Source organism: Trematosphaeria pertusa (assembly GCF_010094035.1).
Source record: "Trematosphaeria pertusa strain CBS 122368 unplaced genomic scaffold BU26scaffold_15, whole genome shotgun sequence".
Lineage (NCBI taxonomy): Eukaryota > Fungi > Ascomycota > Dothideomycetes > Pleosporales > Trematosphaeriaceae > Trematosphaeria > Trematosphaeria pertusa.
The window spans coordinates 185,894-204,025 of record NW_022987226.1 but is presented as its reverse complement, the minus strand read 5'-3'; the positions used below and the strand labels follow the sequence as shown (position 1 = coordinate 204,025).

The window sequence follows — 18,132 nt, the reverse complement described above, 5'->3', positions numbered from 1 at the left end:
CCGCTCAGAGTAAGAGAAGACTGTCAGAGCCGCCAATACGCGTTCCACGTGCCGTCAAACGAGAACCCAGACTCACCCAGTTGCACGTTTATGCTCAATTCCTGGCTTCCTTACGCTTCCACAGCCTGATAGCGATATCGATACCAACAGAACCAAACCCGGTGCAATCAGAAAGATTGCAAAAGACCCCGCAGTAAGTGATGTAGACCAGCCCGCCGACTCATACCTGAAGGCAGCCTTGCGTTCAAGGAGGCTGAAATCGGGGTCAGGAGACGAGGCTGGACGGTAACACCTGAGGCATGCAACAGCTGAATGAATGTCTACCAAAGGGCAAGCTTTGGGGCGAATCTGCAGGCATACGCGGGCGGAGGGTGGCAGGCTGGGAAGCTTAGGAAGCTTGCGGGAGCTGTGTTGTTCCCCACCTTACCGGAACTCAAAGCGCTGTGATTGGCTGCAGGCCGGAAGTCACGACACAGTACTCCTTCCACATGTCCATTTGGGCTATTGACTCTCATGTGATATGGATACGTTGTGCTATGCTACGGCGATTCGCTCCAACCTAGGGCGCCGGTCATGCCAGTTAAGCGCCCCATGAATCCAAACGCCAGACATCATGCGTGTACGGATCATACCTTAACCCAGTGCTATATCAAAGGTTTCAGTTGGAGAGGAAATATCGATTCGAATGTGCAAAACGTCTGATCACATCTCAATCCTCTCTATGACAGGTGCCCCTTCGCTAGCCTTTGAGTCCTTGGAGCCATCATAGCATATCAACCCCCACCAAGCCTTTGATGTACACGATGTTGAAGTAGAAGAAGGAGTCGGGGTGGAGCAGGTAGAAGGAGGATCAGTAGGGTCATTGCAGCCTCCGAACCAACCCCTATGCCTACAGTTGGACGTTGACGATGGAGTTGACAAGGAGGTTGTTGTTATAATTGTGGGTGCAGGAGCCGGCGCTGGGGTTGCTTTGTTTGTAGTTGTGATATCGTCCTTGCAGCCAAACCATCCTGGTGTCTTGCAAGTCGATGTGCTCATTGTCGTCGTCGTCGTCGTCGCCGTCGCCGTCGTCGTCGTCATCGTCGTCGAGGCCTCCCCGGTAGTTGACTCATCGAGGCATCCCCACCAACCAGGTGTTTTGCAAGTCTCGGTCCGTGTCCTGGTCAATGTCGACGTCGAGGTAGCAACTATAGAGGACGTTGTCCTATCCGTACCATTGCTTTCAAAGAACTCCCAAGGATAGCAGTCGGTGCAGTTGACATATGGCTCACATGTCGCCGGCTCGTCGTACTTTTCCAGCACATCCTTGATAACGCTGACAATCTTGTGTGTGCCAATGCCTACACGCCAGCCAAAATCCTTGACGGTGTCATAGACGCATTTCTTTCCGGTGTGACAAACGCTTTGCATGGCGTAACCACCTAGTGTGCACATACTGCTCGCTTGGTTGCACGTTCCCATGTAGACGGGATCAGCTGTATGTCCGAAATGGAAACCTCCTGTCATTTCGCGCTTTTGAAGCGCACCGACCTGGTGGCCTGGCGGAACTGGAAGGCCTAGTCGCGATGCCGGCATGGCGTCGGGGACGGCTTCGAAAGTGAGGGTCGGGTGCCCATAGGTGAGGCTAAGGAACGAAGAGACGGCGCCTCCAAGAGAGTGTCCTGCCATCCATACCTCCGCGTTCGGATAGAGGCCGGTGACGTTGTGGTAGAGGTCTCGTGCCGCATAATAGTATCTGTTCTTGGCTTGAAGTGCTTCGACTAAGCAGGTGGAGTTGCAGGTATACGCTGCTGTCTGACACTCGCATACCTGCCTCCACAAGTACTGCCCGCCTTGTCCACAGCAGCAGCTGAAGAATAAATTGTCATTAAGCTTGTCATTCGTGGTCGTCTCGGAGCCGTCAAATAGGGCGGGCGAGGTCCCCTTTAGGCCGATGACGATAGTGGAGTTGGTGGTATCGGCAAAGATGTGGCCGCGCAGCCCGTCCTGTTCCCAGCCAAAGTCTTCAGTATAGTTGAATCCGCATCCTACGTCTTCCCAGTCCCCAGTATGTGGCTCGAGTATGTAGGCGTTTGAAGCCATCCGTGCGAAGCTTAACACGGTCTCCTTGTCGGACACATTGGGCCCCGCTATCTCATCGACCGTCCAGTCTTCAGCGGCTAGCTGCACCGCCTTCCCAGTCATTCGCCCCCAGTCTAAAATACCATCGATTGTCTCCTTGCTTCTGTCTGCCAGCCTCTGGATGCTCATGATCTCGGACCTTGCACGTAGCGGGGGAACGGGTTCGCGCTGCGCATCTTCGTCCCCGGCCATGTAGACGGGCGCCTTTTCGGGCACATCGAGCCGCCGATGAAGCTCTGGATATTTGTATGTTCCATGGTGGAATATGTGCTTGAGAGAGAACTCCTTCACTGGGGCACCGTCGGGCTTTGGCGAGATCGGGGCGGGTGGGACGAGAGGCAGCTCTATGGCGCTGGACACGGCGAGGAATGAAAGCAGCAGAGATGCTGTCACGCGGCTCGGAGAGGCGCAAGTACGTCGTCGTCGCATGTTGAAAGCGCAAAGGAGAAACGAAGTCGGAGGGATCGTAGGAGCCGATGCTCAAGGGTGTTGGTGGTGATGTTGACAGCGGGCGATGGATGGATGACGCTGCGTGGCTGCTTCACGGGATCATGCGGCGCACGCGGCGCTGCGCGGCCTATGATTGCGGAGAGGAGGGTCGCGCTTGCCGCTAGCAGCTAGCCTCCCGATAGGGGATCCCAGAGCCCTGGGGGGCATTCACCTGAGCAATTCACGCGCCCGTGTGCTTGTCACGTATCGCTCTCTCTTCCTCGTGCTTACCGCGCAATCATCCGGAATTGCGCGGACGTGTTCTGGCTAAGCTGACCCTGGGCTCGAGACACAGCAGCCACCGTCGCCGCACCATCCGCATGACGCTGAAGGCTCGAGCTCATCAGCGGGTACCACGTCGCTGTTTACGGAGTGCAAGGCCGATGAGGACACACGACCTCTTAGACTCCCTCTCCTTACACTATTCTCCCTAAGCAAGATGGCGGAAAGACCTAGGAACCTGCATACCTCGAAGTCGTTTACTCGTCTCGAGTCGACCCAAGCAAAGAGCCCGCTTTCCCGCAGTCGTGCAAGCACGCTTCAGGGACCTCCAGTCCCCGACATACTAGACCCATTGAAGGAGACGCTGAGCCCAGAAAACGAAGATGGACGAGTCGGCGCCGACGTATTCGCATCAAAGGAAGATGACGAGGGAGAGACCGTACAAGAGCCGAGATCGCCAGATAGCTTCGAGGAGCTTCCCATAGAAATTCGGAGCTTGACCGAGAGGTACCGCATGGTTCACCCTAGGCCTCAGGGCGGCGAAGTGGAAAGTTGACGAGACCGCAGGTTCCTCGAGGGGCTCTCTGCCAAAGTGCACCCGAGCCCGTTGTCCGCCGACGCCCTCTCAGAGCTCTTCCAAGAGTTTTACAATCGTGCCTCGGCCAAGATCAACACCCACATCGCTACCTTGTCTGCCCGCTTGACTAGTGACACGTACAAGAAGACAGCGGCATCTAGCAGACCAGCCTCGATACGGTCTGGTAGCGACCCAGCCGGCGAGCAGCAGATGCTCAGTGCGACAGAAATGGTGGACCGGAAGAAAGCGAGGAGACTGCTGGAAGTCAAGCGTGCTGCCCTGGAAGAAGCGGTGGAGCGGGCCGTTTGCGAGAAAGTGTATTACAGGATATGGCGGCATCGGAGCACCGACGACGAGGAAAGGGACCACAAGCTTCGGTCACGCACTGCTGCCTTGTCGCTCGTGGGGATCGGCCTGAAAGAGCTTTTGATGAGCGCGGAAGAACTCACGGAAGAGGAGCGCAAGAAAACAAAGGACAGGGAAGGCGAGATCAGGGAGTGGCTCTCTTCTGCCAGAGACGACATTCAGAAGATGAACGGAGAAAGATATCCCCTGGGAAAGCTACATCATCTCACAGCGGCACATAAGTCCATCGTCGAAGCCCTGTCGAAGATCTTCCCGGCCTCTTCGTCAGCCGACGAGATACTACCGACCTTGATATTCACCCTGATCACCTTGCCTCCGTCCGACCTTAACGTGATCAGCGATCTAAAGTTCATCCAAAGATTCCGTGGTTCCAGCCGCATGGACGGCGAAACGGCGTACTGCCTCGTCAACCTTGAAGCTGCCGTTTCTTTCTTGGAGACAGTTGACCTCTCATCACTCAGGGCTGATGAGCCTGTTGCCCCCGAACGACCTTCGTCGCGACCATCGACTCCAAGGTCAGAGATTACTCCCATGCCACTAGGCCTAGCTCAAGTCCCGGACTTCACTCAAACTCCGGCAACACCAGTCACGAAGACCGCTGCGGGAAATCCGCCGCCAAGCCCTTCGACAAAAGCTCAGCGCCGCTTGAGCAACCTCATTCAAGCGCAGACGAACCGTATCGAAGCTGCCTCAGATGCCGTCCGCGATTCTATTCTTGACTCTGCCGAGCAGGCTCTGGGCCGAATCAACAACACAGTGGACACCAGCTTCAAGTTCCTTTTTGGCAGGATGAGGGAGAAGGACCCAAACAGCCCGGTCCAGGAACCTGCTCTGCCAAAGACTCTGGAAGACGCAAGGAAGCTGGTCAACCAGCCACCTCGTATCGATGGCGAAGACGACATCGCTAGTGTGAGCGCTGCGAGCTCGATCATGGACGAGGATCGCCACGATGATAAGCACAAGGATCTGGGTGCCAAGATGACCGACATTTTTGGCGGCAGACGGCCGATTCGAGACCGTAGTGTGGACTCGACTCAGTCTGGCGGCAGCAATGGCGGCAAACGGGTTGCCTTCACGGCCTCGTCAAATGATCAAAGGCCGACCTTGGCATATACGAAAACCGACCCCCATCCACAGGCAAATACGTCTGCCGTTGATTCCATCCGCAATATGGGCAACAGCCTGAACCCGCTAAACCGTTTCGCGAATATGAATGTCCTACCTAGGTTTGGTCGTGCAACCGGCAGCAGTGCGAGTACCCCTGCGGCCGCCACACCGAGCTTAGAACAGGGCAAGCAATTGCCACCGACGCCACCGACGAATCGGTCTGGATCAGGCGAAGTGCCTCAGGTGGATGAGAAAGGAGCAAGAGCAGTAGCGGCGCTTGAGGTGCTGAGGAAGACGACACCACCTGTGAAGCGCTTTTTGGAGGCTAAGGATGCGCAGGATTTGAAGCTGAAGGAGGTTGATGAATTGTTGAAGGAATATCAGAGATTGGCCGCGGCGCTAAGAGGCGCGATCAATTACTGAATTGGAAGCATCGCATTGGCGTTGGTATGGGCTTACGGCGCGTCCATCTAGAAGTGAACATATAGATGCCAATGGAGTCTGGTGTTTCTCATGGCTCCGCCACTAACAGGGTATTTTGCAGATAGTGTAACTCATTTTCAGGGAATATTGAAAAGTCTGGCTGCAGACTTGCATTCACACGTTGAGTAATGCCAGTGTGCATGGCTTCGAATGCTGTCCCAGACACGTGTGCACAGGGCTGTAGATATTGATTACGGCTCCTATCAAGATCTTCGGGCCTGGGCTGCTGGGACTCCAAGGTTGCGAATCTGATGTTGGTTGCGCGTCGTTTTCGACGTCGAGACCTGGATCGGTGAAACGGGCGAGCCGGATGGGGAATAGCGCGAACCCTAAGCCTGATTAGGAAACAACTAAACATGTCAACAAACGAGACCGCTTTGCCCACCTCACCACAACACTAACTTCAGCATCGACAATTCGCAATCGCTATCATGGCCGAGCCAATGTCAACCCTCTCCCCGGAGAAGCTTAATGCTGCTTCCAGCTCTATCCCTAATGACGACATCGATATGACCTGGCACGACCCTCCGTCCTCGCCCTTTATATCGCATATCGACCACGAAGACCAGGAGAACGTCGCTCCTACCGTTACCTTCGTCGCTACACCTGCCAAGGTATCGATTGGTTTCGACGAAAATATCCCTCAGTCGGCGTTTAAGGTCTCGCCGGAAAAGAAGTCTGGACTGAAGGAGCGAACGAGCCCTGTAAAATTGTCGCCTTCGAAGAAGTTGATGGACGAGTCTGAAGATGGGTCATTGAGAGTGAGCAATGGAAGCCATGCGAGCCCAAAGAAGGGCTCTCCGATCAAGCAGCCTGCTGCAATGGAGCGACCCGAATCCTCCATGAGCAATCGCTCGCGCAATCGCTCGCCCTCAAAGTCGTCTCGCAACGCTTCTGTCGAGTCGGCTCAGCGCGTTCCGGCCTCACACCACAACACCGCGCACGAGCTGATGCCGCCTCCGCCAAACCGCCCTTCTTCGTCACACATGGACCCGGTCTTGCGCGATAATGAGGGCTTGACCGTTGCAATGAGGATCATGGAGAACCGCAGTGAGAGCCATGAGGTGTTCACCACCCATCGGTCGCAGAGTAGTGGCCTCGAGCTCGATGATACCGGCATCGAAGAGTCGGAATTTAATCCTGATGGACCGGAGATTTCGTCGTTGGACGTCGATGACACCTGCTTCAGCGCGTTCTCCGAGATGCCAGGTGTGGATATGACCAAGTTCGCTATGTTGCGGAACAGCCCAACGAAGAATGGCCTGCTCGACCAGGTGAGGCATGCGCACCTATTTCAATGTTCTAGCGCTAATCCCTACGTAGGCCACCCCTCGCGTTCGTGCCCAAATGACCCCATCAACTGTCCGTCGGACCGAACGAACACCCTCTCCGACTCCGCGCCGCTCGCGCACGACGCGCAACGAGAATGATACCACCCATCTACTTCTAGACTTCACGGCGCAATTCGAGGCCTTCTCAAGCTCCCGCCGCGGATCACCTTCGCGTGGACGTCAGTCTCCGACCAAATCCACCACTGAACCAAATCTTCTCTCCTTCTACCAAAACCAGCGCTCGCCCGTTAAAGGGGGATCAACATACGTCCCTGCTACTCCAGGCCAGAACCGCCAACTGCTCAATCTTCTCGACTTTGAACTGCCTCCTCCGCCCACACCACGCTCCGTCCCAACTGTTACGATCCGGGAACTCGAATCCCTGAAATCCACTTTCCAGTCTCAAATTTCCTCACTTACCGCCAGCCTGTCTGGCAAAGAAGCCCAGGTAGAGTCTTTGGTCAAAGCAGTATCCGACGCTGAGCGTCGCGTAGGTGAATCGCACGAGACGCTCCGTGAAGAGCGCTCGGCTCGCGAATATGCCGAGTCACAGATGGCGGACTGGAAGACGAAGGGGGAGGAAGTGCAGAAGCTGCTGCAGGACGTGCAGTCTGAACTAGCGCGCAACGACACCGAGCGCGAACAGCTCCTTGCACGACTTAACGAAGCCGAGAAGCGCGCTGAAGAAGCAGAGACTCGCTCATCCGACCTCGAGACTAAACTCATTGAAGCTGAGAGCAAGAACGTCGATATGACTACCCTAGTCAACCCAGATGAGGATGGACGAAAGATCTACTCTGAAGCTGAGTGCCAGACCGCCATTGGGGAGAAGGTCAACGAAGTTGCCCGAGACTTACATTCTGCATACAAAGCGAAGCACGAGAAGAAGATCAAGGCCCTCAAAGACAACTACCAGAAGAAGGCGGATGAGCGGTGCAAGGAGCTCCGCGTCCAGATCATTCGCTTAGAGCGCCAGGTTGAGGAAGCAGAGAAGAAACGCGACGACACCTTCAGCAAGGTCATTCCCTCCGATCTCTCCTCCAAGACCGATGGCGGTAAATGCGGAAAGTGTGGCAAAGACGCTTCTACTACTCCTACCTCCAATCCCGAAGACTTCAAGCTGCTTGAGGCCCAGAAATCCGAACTGGAAAACCTTAAGGCTAAGCTTGCAGGCCTACAATCCGAACTCCAGTCCCTCCGCAAATCCCACGATAGCCTGTTGCAGGATCTGGAGGCCGAGCGGGTTGAAAAGGGTGAGTTAGTTGCTGCTGCAGAACAAATGCTCGCTCTCTGCGGCGAGAAGATGGAGGAAATGCAGCAGGAGGAGTTGCGCAAGTCGCAACTCGGCGGTGGGCCGCCCACGGCCCCGGCATCCGAACAGGCATTCCGTAGTACCGGATTCCTTGCTGGCGGCGGTCCGGCGCGTCCCGGCTCGGCTCTAGGAGGTGGTAGGCCAGGGAGTGCGATGGGCGATCGATTAGGCGCTATGGGTGGTGAGAGGGGAAGTGGGATTGCAAAGCCGTCAGGTCTGCGAGCTCCAGGCGGCTTTGGGTATCAGGGCGCCCCGGGGCTCAACCGGAGCACGAGTGGGGGGAAGAGCAGGCTCTTGAGTAACATTGAGAGGATGGGCGGTGCGAGAGCGCAGGAGTAGAATTCCTGTGCCGTTGATGCACGGGAGAGACTGTATAGGGGAAGGAATGGTAGCTAGATGATGGATTTGTGTATATGGCGTTGTGTAGGGATGGTTTGGATACGGATGGAGTTGGGTTGGAGTTCAAGTTTGTTTGGAAGTTGTGTGTTGCCTTTCTTTCGGCAGGCTTGACGAGTTCAAATGAGTTCAAATGAGTTCAAATATTTTCAAATGAGTAGTGAAGTGTACTACCAGTGGTGCCACTTCTCTGGAAAAAGAAGAGAGAGAAAATTAAACCCGAAATGCAAAAAAGAGTTCGCAGAGCTAGCTCATTGGCTAGTTGCTACATCTCTCCCACAACGAACCCTAGATTCAAACGTCGGTGGTATTCGAACACGGTCGCGGAGTGAGGTTTGCACTAGACCTAGACTAGTATTGCGCACACGTACCACTACCATGTTGAATTGAGAGTACGCTGAATTATTAAATATATAACGGGTAATTTCTTCAATAGCTGGAGCTCTGTTTGGCTCTGGATAACCTTTCTGCTGTTGTTGCTGTTCCGTATTCTACGAAAGCGTGGTGATGAGAGTCTCGTCGCGGCACACGCACATATCAGCATGTCTTGATTTGGAGCTCTGGAAAGCTGCTCCTAGATGGAGGCTTTCGGTGCGCGAACGGAAGTGCGATTAGTGAGCCAGAAATGAGAAGCAGGGTGATGGCTGCCTCGAGGACGGACTGACTGTGCGTAAGCAGGGAGGTATGGCCTGCGCACTTCTAGGAATATGCTTTATATGCCCAGAAGTGTCTTTCTTACAGGTTAGCTGGATAGAGACGCCATAGCACGTGTTTTTGTCCAAGGTTTCTCCGGTTTTCATTGATTCACTTTTTTCTCTTAGTTGATTTTCTATTCTTGAGGATAGCACTACAGAGAAGGAGTGGGCCAAGATGTTACCCGTGTAGTGCACAATGCATGGAGAGTGTGAGCAAAAGGAATGAGAGTAGTGGAGGTCGCTGCAAAGGTGGGGTTGAAGAAATGGCAACACACGCAGAGAACGCCGCATTGAACAGGGGCCTCGAGCAGTAGCAACAGTATCACCTACTCTCTACCGTTATTCAACCTGTCCCTTTCCAGAGTATGTCAACAAAGTCCCCCGGCGGGTCATACACCTGCCCGGCAGCCATCTCGCCGTGAGGACCCCAACCACACCAAAGCCCTCCATACCATCCATCGCAGCACACATTGTATCATGCCCTAGTTGAACCAATCCACACCCCCCTCCCACGCCTTCCCATCACTCGCATCGCTCCGCGTCCTGGTCTTCTCCCTCCTCGTCCGCTTGATGTTCACAGCTTCCTGCAGCGTGGGCCACTCGACTGCGCTCGTATTGGCGGATGTGCAGGCGCATTTGCAAGTCGAGCAGTCTGCACATTTCGCCTCCTTCGCTGGGGGCTGAGGTGGTGATGTCGCCCAGGGATTGCCGAAGACCTTGGGCTCCTGCGCTCCATCGTTCGCCTTGGCCGCTATTGATTGTACGATCGGTGACGTCGGTGGCCGTGGAGGGGAAGGGCTACGAGGTGTAAGGATGGGCGTGAGGGGTGGTGAGGGGAAGGTGAGGATACTTGCCGGCGAAGCGACGATCTCGGGCTCGAAAGTCGGTTGGTAGGTGTCGATGGAGCATACTCGCGGTCTGGAGAACCACTCAGCGGCCGATACCACGTCCCAATCGTCCTCCTCATCGGTGCTAGCCGGGGTCAGGATACTATCGCCGTGATAGCCTAGATCCTCGAATTCGGATTCCGTGCTTTGGGGCGTGGGTGAGAGGGAAGTGGCCCCCAGCATGGTAGCTATTTCGGTGTCCAGTTCGAACTCATTGAACGTCCGTTTCCTCAGGATAGTGAGCTTGTTCTGGGTTTGTGAGGAGGGGACCTTCGTAGCGCAGGCAGGGCCACAGAATGTCGAAGATGGTCGCGAGCACCAGCATGGATCTGCGTGACCCCTTTCCAGGAAATCTTGCAGTTCCGTCTGAGTCACAGAGCTCGTTGGAGCAATTTCCTGCTGCTTTGGTATAGTAGGGACGACATCCTTCTTTGGTATGATCGGAACGGCTGGGGCGAAGGGTTTCGGCATAGCCGGAATGGCTACGACTGTGGGGTTAGGCCGTGGCGGCGTGACGAAGGGATGCGGCGAGGTCACCGGTGCTGTTATGAGTACTAGTGGAGAGGTCGGCCCTGAACTTCCTGTAGCAGACACTGCTGTCCAGGACTGGGGTGTGCTTGATGTGACCTGCGGCCTTAGGGGCAGTGGTGGTGGTGTATTTGGCGACTGGGAAGCCGGCAGCGCCGAGATGACAGAGTCTGAAGGAGCCATATACGGATGACTTGGTATTGCAGGAGATGTCGTTAGTGTTGGAGTTGTAGTGTGGGGAGGAGTAATAGGAAGAGGAGTCGAAGGGGGATCCATTGACGGATGATTATATTTTTCGGGCATGGCAAGAAGAGGCGCGGGATTCGAAATCTGCGAAGATTGCAAAGGGATTGCTGATTCCGATGTATGCGTACCTAAGGAGATGGGAGTGGACAAGGAGACGCACGGCCCAGCAGAGCTCGCAGCCCCCGACGCAAGGGCGCGGCAAGCTGCTCTTGCTGCTGCTCTTTGTGCAACCGTGGAGGGTGTGATGGCGAGCTGCTTCTCTTTTGTATCTTGGTGCGTGGGGGCTGGCTGAGAAGGTTTTGCCGATGTTGAATGGCGTGCCACTGCTGGAGGGCTGGCAAGGAACGCCGAAAGGGGAAAGAAACGTGACTCTTTGCACCGGGTTTCTGCTGCTTCTTCGGCTGGAAGAGATGCTGTGGCCTTTGTCAGACAGCGCTCCGGGGGTTGGGGAACCGTCGTTTTCTCTTGGGTGATCGGTTTGACAACATTTGAGGATAGAGAGGAGTCTGGGTTAGTGCGGAACTGCGGCATCCAACGATGTCTGACCGTACCCGTGGAAAGGTTGAAGTTGCTCCGTGGTACTGCATTTTGGCGGTCTACGGGTGCGCCTTCGGTTGTAGCGTTTGACGGCTCAACGTCCAGACCCAGTGCCGCCAACTTCTCGCACAACTCTCCCACGCCCTCGCTCTTTCGCGCTTCGCGGCACCTCCGCGCCTCCAACTTCAGCTTGTTACTCCTGCCACCTCGTTTTCCGCGTCGTCGTGGAGCTGATTCTGATGTCGGGATGAAATCAAACGCCCACTCGGTCTGCGTCGGCGACTGGTCAAGCTGTGCAAGGATACTGAAGCGGTTGGCTGTCGAACTATGAGTCAAGGCTCCCAGATATCAAGTGTTCGACTTACGCGTGGGAGGAAAGTCTCGTTCGTGAATGCATGCCTCTCGGCACGTTGCAGGAATCAGGGATGCCTCCTGCATCTGGCATTCGCGGCAGCGAGTGTCTCTGAGACGGGGACTCGAATAGGGTCGTTGTCGTCCAGCAAACCGGTCATGAAGAGAGACACGGCGCATTATCGTCCGCTCGAGGAATACGTAGGATACAATCTAGGGATAGAGGTGCAAAAGGGGACGAGATTGGGGATGTAGCGTGAGAAGAGCGAGAGATCATGCTGCGGGGAAAGATTCATGGCGGCAATTGCGTGTACTCCAGGTGCGGAGTGTCATGGGCAGCTTCCACAATGGTCAGCGGCGTGGCAGGAGTCAGAATAGAGTGCCGTGAGCGATCCATGGAAGCGGCGCGGAACGACGGGCACGCATGGAAGACACGGCGAAAGGAATGTTTTGCGGACTGGAGAGAGAGACGAAAGCATACTACATGCATCTGCCTGAGTTGTGCTTCGTGATCGCGCAGTGCCCAGCAGAAGAACGTGGAATTGAGGGCGAAGCAGCGCAAGAGAGGCCTATAATGAGGGCATTTGGGTTCTGACTGCGAGGGTATCCGTCTTTCGAGTCTCTGCGCCGGTATAACTGCTGCATGAGCATAGAGCCTCGAGGCCTTTGTGATGGGTTCGGGCCGAGCGTGTGGGGTGACTTGAATGGAGTCTGAGGTGAAGAACAGGCGAAATGCCCACACGCAATGGAGCGCATAGACGACTAGTTCAGCCAGAACCATCAAGAGCATCAACGTCTCTGCGCGGAGGAGGCCTGCATGGACTGCTGTCCAATGTCGACGATTGCCTGTGGTTAGTCAGCGGGGAGCTATGACGCACGCTAAAATCTGCACCAAACTCCCCACATATGTCGGAACTCCATCTCGCCCGCAAACGCCCTCTCCCGCCAGCCACTGCTCTGCCCTTCCTCGCCTCCCTCCGCTTCCGGGCGCTCCAAGGTAATTGGAACATCGCAGCCACGCGCGATTATCTTGGAGCCGCTGACGCCCTGTCCTCGCGCCGTCCCGTCTGCGCAACCACAATGGCTCCGAACGCCGCCGATACCGCCGCCGCCCCCCAGAGGCAGGCCCGCCGTCCAACGCGCATTGTGCCGGCCGTCCCTCATAGATTCGCTCGGACGCAGCCCTCTGCGCGCCCAATCACGCCCGAAGAGCCAGTGAAGGAGACGGTGGCTCCGCACGCACCAGACCCGCAACCAGCGGTCGAGGAGGAGCGTGAAGAGCAGTCTGCCGCAGCTTGTGTCCAGACGCCTCTCACACCAGCCTCCAGAGCATCTGCTGTTAGCAGCGGCGCGGTGGAGGAGCCCACGCTGGCGAGCTCGCCAGCAGCCTCTGGAGACGACCACGTAGAGGAGTCGCTGGATACCCGAGGTCTGTCTACGTCCCATCGTCCCGTTCCTGGCAGCCAACGGATTCTAACCTGGCAAGCTACAGTCTCCGAGGCGAATACGCAAGAAGCCGCTATCCATGATACCCCCTCAATGCCGCCTGCTGAGCCCCAACCCGCTGTTGTCAATGGCGAACCCCCGCCGTCGGCCCCATGTGCTGAGCTGCCGCCAGAGTTCCATCCTGTAGGGAAGCCTATACCCCAGACGCCGACCGTAGAAGGCGGCGCGGAAGCTCCTTTCCAGCCTCCGCCGATGAATATTCCCGTCCATCAACACAAGGCGAGTGTCGAAGGTCTAGTGTTCGGCGGCACAGTCCAGGAGTCCCCAGCAATGCCCTCAACTCCACAGGAGATGGAGCCGGACGTGCGCGTGCCGCATCATGGCATGACCCGCCCTCCACCGGGGTTTGCGCCCCCACAGCTCGCCCCGCAGCTCGCCCCGCCGTTCTATCCAGGCCATTCGCACCATCCTTCTGACCCTTCGGCGCCCTGGGTGTTTCCCCCGTATACCACGGTGCCACCACCACCACCAGATGGCACATATGGAAACGGACAAGAGTACCACCCGCACTCCTACCCACCTGGAGCGGTGGGATACCAAACACCTCACCAAGGTCAGATCTCCCCACAACGTGCGCCCGTTGCCATGAACGGCACCGTTACGTCTCAGTCGCAATCACCCATCAAATCACAATTCGGCGATACCAAGCCTAGCTCGAACTACGGAGAAGAGTCACATAGCGCTCTCTATCAGAATGGGATGTTGTCGCAGCCTGCGGAAAGGCCGTACGGGTGGCTTCTTAAGTTTGCAGAGTACTTTTCTCACCAGCTTGGTAACCCCGAACTCGCCGATTTCGTTCTTCACGTCCGCTCAGGGGAAGGTCCCCTTCTTTCTCTGCCCGTTCACGGTATTGTAGTCGCTCACAGTCCGGTCATTGCGGAAGCAATTCGTCGTAGCGTCCCGCTCGTCTCCCGACTCAAAGATTCCCGGCGACTTATCGACATCCTAACAAGTGACGGGTTTGTGACGTCGGCATCCTTGCATGAGGCTGTCAAATTATTGTATGGTGCGCAGCTTCCACCAGTGCAGTCGTTGCTTTACGGTCTGAAACCGTACGACCGTGATAGCGAAGCGAGCCCCACCTTCAATGACGCTCGCAAGCGCATGGACTGGTCTCTCAGCTACGCTGCTGCGGGGAGGGTCCTTCAAATTCCGGACATGCATGTTTGCGGCATCGAGCTCGCTAGGGCGCTTCTGCGATGGGACACTTTCGACCAGGTCATCCACTTCGGGCTTCGTGCGGGCAGCTCCGCTATCCGTCCCGATGGTCCTGGAGCAGGTGTAGGCATTTTCGACACGTACGCAGCATCCCTACTAGATGATGCTCTCAACTTCATCGCATACCACTTCCCAGTCGATTTCAAACTGTACACAAGCGCGCCTGAAATGAAGGACAACCCGCGCCTGCCCCACCTGGCTGAGCTCAGACAGCCCGCACACAACCCACGTCTGAGCAAGATTCGGTTCGGTGATGCGCCTCCAGAAGACGAACTGAAGCCCAGCTACGTGGCACAGGTCCTTTCCAGCGTTCTTCTATCACTCCCACTTCCCTTGCTGGACCGACTCTTCAGGCATCCCGCAGCTGCCAACCAACTTGGTTGGAGTGGACTGGTGAAGATCATGCGCGATGTAGTGGGCGAGCGTGAGAAACGGCGTCAGAAAGCTTTGAAGAGCAAGATTCGGCCTTCGCCTGATGGCACCGTACCGAGGCCTCTTCTGGAGAATCTCTACCGAGAAGAGCGTGTTGAAACATCTTCGGAGCGCCCCTCAGGCCACAAGCTGACAGCGACGCGCGCGGCCGACCAAGTCTAGGTCGTGTATCATCACGTAAACGAGGATCTTGGCAGATATACGGGCATATTGGGTCGAATGCGGTATCTGACTTTCGGAATTGGGCGGGATCGATTTTGGACTTGAAGACGTTCCTCTTTCATGATTGTACAGCATAGCGGGCATCCAAGGCGTTTGCGCAGGCGTCTCACCGGTATTCCCTTCGGGAGGCACCTTCTCGGTATAAACACCACCAAAAGTACGACACGACGAGCATACCACTTTCCATTTCAAGATTACCATTTGCATGGAACATGCCCTTTCTTTTCTACGTCGTTTCACCGGCATTTGTTTCCTCGCCCGGAATTCCGCGTCGAACCCCTCAAAATCAGTAAGCAGTAGGTTCGGCCGAGCGTGGATGAGCGGCATTCACCGGGTGCTTGCGAGTTCTGTTTGCAGCTCGGAGATATTTCTTTGCTTGAGCTCGGAGAAAGCGTTTGACAGTTACGTAGATAGCACTGCATGGCAGTGAAGAATGCATTTTGCGGGTATCGAAATAGCGGTCGGAGATGACGGACCATGGCACGGAGACCGTTAGTGCACCGGAGACGTTCATGTTGGCCCTCTCCGCGGACATGGTAGGGAAGCGTGGTTTATAATACCTTGGTGTCTAGCTGCTTTCTAAGCCATCTGGGCAGTATCGATATCCCGAAGGGGGCATGATCAACCTTAGGGCCGCCAATGTGGCTGTTTTGATCGACAAACGAGACGGATTTAAACAGCCGGGTTTAACAGCCGCAGTTCTCAGCCGGATCGTTGATGCTCACAATCCATGTTTCTGCCGGCGCCACGCCGCTTCGATCGATCCGGGTTAGTCTCGCTCTTTGGAGATGTCCGAAGCAGAGGATTCAGATCGCTTGGAGGGGAACTTGGGCGCATTTATAGAGCCCTGGTCGCTCCTTTGCCCCTCCTTCTTTGTACACGGCTCGTTCCTTTGCGCCTTTCCAACCGCCTGTTTCCTCGGCGCTTTTTGTTCGATTTGGAGATTCCAAGGGCGTTTTACTGGGCTTGTAAGACCTAGGACGTCTTCCTGGGTTCAACGCAGCGCTTGCCACCGAGACTTGCGCCGTGCGCCGACACACAACGAACCAGGCCACGTGCTGAGCGTTGCACGATTGGAAGATTCGATAATCTGCTGCACCCGGCGAGATGGACAGTGCGGGGTATCAGGACAAGGACAAGTCAAGAGCCAGCGATGTGCCGTCAGCAACGTTTGATGAGAAACCGGGCGATCGGTCGTCGTTGTCATCGAGGGAGTCGATAAGTCAGCAGCAGGATGTGGATGCGATACGCGGGAAAGAAGAGCTTGTGGCGGATTTGAATGAGGGCGAGAGAGAGGCGGTGGGCGAGGGAGATTTCGAGTTGGAGCAGGTTAAGAGCAAGCAGCCGAGTGTGAGGGATGCGGCGAGTATTCCGAATGGGGGGCTGTGGGCTTGGTTGCAAGTGCTGGGTGCTTTCTTTCTGTTTTTTAATAGTTGGTATGTTCATCTCGATCCCCCTTCTTTGCTTCCTTCCAATTCCAGTCGCTGGAATCTAGAAATTTTGTTTGATAGAGTGCTGACGACTCTTGCAGGGGCATAATCAACACATTCGGCTCCTACCAAACCTATTACGAAACAAATCTCCTCACATCCTCGAACCCCTCTGCGATCTCCTGGATCGGTTCCATCCAAGCCTTTCTGTTGCTCCTCGTCGGAGCTCTCACCGGCCCTCTATACGACCGCGGCTACTTCCGTGCGCTCCTCATCGTCGGCACCATCCTCCTCGTACTCGGGCAGATGATGCTTTCCCTCTGCAAAGAGTACTACCAAGTCCTCCTCGCGCAGGCTTTTTGCATCGGCGTCGGCTGCGGCTGCTTGTTTATTCCCTCCGTCGCCATCCTATCCACTTACTTCTCCACACGGATTGGCGCGGCGGTGGGTATTGCGGCGAGTGGGAGTTCCCTTGGCGGCGTCATCTACCCTATCATGTTCCACAAGCTCCTGCCTGGAGTAGGTTTCGCCTGGACGACGCGCATCATCGGCTTCATGATTCTAGGAACGATGACTCTCCCGAACGTCTGCATGCGTGTGCGCGTGCTCCCTGCGAAGACGCGCTCTCTGCTCGACCTCCGCGCGTTCTGCATCCCTGCGTACAGCCTCATGTGCTTTGGCTTCTTCGTCGGCTTCATGGGGCTGTATATGCCGTTTTTCTACGCGCAGGTCTACGCTATCCAAGACCAGATTACGAATGAGGACCTCGCCTTCTATCTCCTGCCCATTATGAACAGCACTTCAGTCTTCGGCCGGATTATTCCGAACTTCATCGCGGATAAGCTGGGGCCTTTTAATGTCGTCATTCCGTGTACGGTCATCACCGGCATTCTCTGTTTCTGCTTTATTGTATCCACTACCTCCGCTGGTATCATCGTCCTCATTGGTTTCTACGGCTTCTTCTCGGGTACTTTTGTCTCGCTGCCTCCGACCATTATCGTGCATCTGAGCTTGAACGCAAGGGACAAAATTGGCACGCGGTTGGGCCAGAGCTTTGCTTGTGTAGCGGTCGGTCTGCTCATAGGGACTCCCATCGGCGGAGCTATCCTGGATGCGCACGGGTTCGATGATATTTGGGTATATGGCGGTGTTATGTTGCTGGCTAGCGGAGCGATTCTGGCCGCCGCGAGGGTGTTTTATAAGGGATGGGGCTTGATGGTGAAGGCATGACGGAGGGTCAGAGAGAGATGGATTGCATGTTGCGCATATAGCATGGGCGGTATATTGGCATACATGTGTGGCTTGCATAAGCAGGAGTTTGGGAAGGCATCTTTGTAAGTATATGTATGTAAGTGGGTTGCAAAAGCGCGCCATGCTCATCTTCAGGAGACTTCAGCCGAGATAAGATGATATAATTTGCGGGCTAGTATTGCAGAAATGTAATTACAAGGTGCGTGCGTTCGTGCGAACGCGCTTCAATTAGTGTGCAAATACTTAAGAAGCTAGTTGTCACGTGAGACCTCACCCCCGATCTTACTCCTTATGCCTCACCTAGAGATGAGCAACACTCACACCATCTTCCTCCTCTATTTTTTCCTCCGGGATCGTATCCCTATCTACCCCAGACGTGCCCCACCCTACCGCACCCGCCTACCTTCCCACCCCCCTACTCCTTT

The 18,132-nt window shown here is 55.6% G+C and overlaps 6 protein-coding genes across 6 annotated transcripts; 4 read left to right on the top strand and 2 right to left on the bottom strand.

The window, feature by feature from the left end:
• Window positions 1-481: 481 nt before the first annotated feature.
• Window positions 482-2,642, bottom strand: BU26DRAFT_522785 (alpha/beta-hydrolase). The gene has a single exon (XM_033829865.1). The coding sequence runs from the start codon at window positions 2,548-2,550 to the stop codon at window positions 703-705; it is 1,848 nt and encodes a 615-aa protein (XP_033679074.1). The 5' UTR covers window positions 2,551-2,642; the 3' UTR covers window positions 482-702.
• A 150-nt stretch (window positions 2,643-2,792) lies between these two features.
• On the top strand, window positions 2,793-5,466 carry BU26DRAFT_522784 (uncharacterized protein). Its single transcript, XM_033829864.1, has 2 exons — window positions 2,793-3,339; window positions 3,400-5,466. The coding sequence occupies exons 1-2, from the start codon at window positions 3,050-3,052 to the stop codon at window positions 5,303-5,305; spliced, it is 2,196 nt and encodes a 731-aa protein (XP_033679073.1). The 5' UTR covers window positions 2,793-3,049; the 3' UTR covers window positions 5,306-5,466.
• Window positions 5,467-5,628: 162 nt separating this feature from the next.
• On the top strand, window positions 5,629-8,641 carry BU26DRAFT_464034 (uncharacterized protein). The gene is made up of 2 exons (XM_033825154.1): window positions 5,629-6,639; window positions 6,689-8,641. Exons 1-2 carry the CDS (start codon window positions 5,797-5,799, stop codon window positions 8,345-8,347), a joined length of 2,502 nt encoding a protein of 833 aa, XP_033679072.1. The 5' UTR covers window positions 5,629-5,796; the 3' UTR covers window positions 8,348-8,641.
• A 940-nt stretch (window positions 8,642-9,581) lies between these two features.
• Window positions 9,582-11,828, bottom strand: BU26DRAFT_569074 (uncharacterized protein; the record flags this gene model as incomplete). The annotated part of the gene is made up of 2 exons (XM_033833845.1): window positions 9,582-11,614; window positions 11,663-11,828. The coding sequence occupies 2 exons, from the start codon at window positions 11,826-11,828 to the stop codon at window positions 9,582-9,584; spliced, it is 2,199 nt and encodes a 732-aa protein (XP_033679071.1).
• Window positions 11,829-12,728: 900 nt separating this feature from the next.
• On the top strand, window positions 12,729-14,966 carry BU26DRAFT_435474 (uncharacterized protein; the record flags this gene model as incomplete). The annotated part of the gene is made up of 2 exons (XM_033824135.1): window positions 12,729-13,077; window positions 13,141-14,966. The coding sequence occupies 2 exons, from the start codon at window positions 12,729-12,731 to the stop codon at window positions 14,964-14,966; spliced, it is 2,175 nt and encodes a 724-aa protein (XP_033679070.1).
• Window positions 14,967-16,133: 1,167 nt separating this feature from the next.
• BU26DRAFT_533599 (MFS general substrate transporter) lies at window positions 16,134-17,658 on the top strand (the record flags this gene model as incomplete). The annotated part of the gene is made up of 3 exons (XM_033831167.1): window positions 16,134-16,462; window positions 16,558-17,593; window positions 17,623-17,658. The coding sequence occupies 3 exons, from the start codon at window positions 16,134-16,136 to the stop codon at window positions 17,656-17,658; spliced, it is 1,401 nt and encodes a 466-aa protein (XP_033679069.1).
• Between the last annotated feature and the right edge of the window lie 474 nt (window positions 17,659-18,132).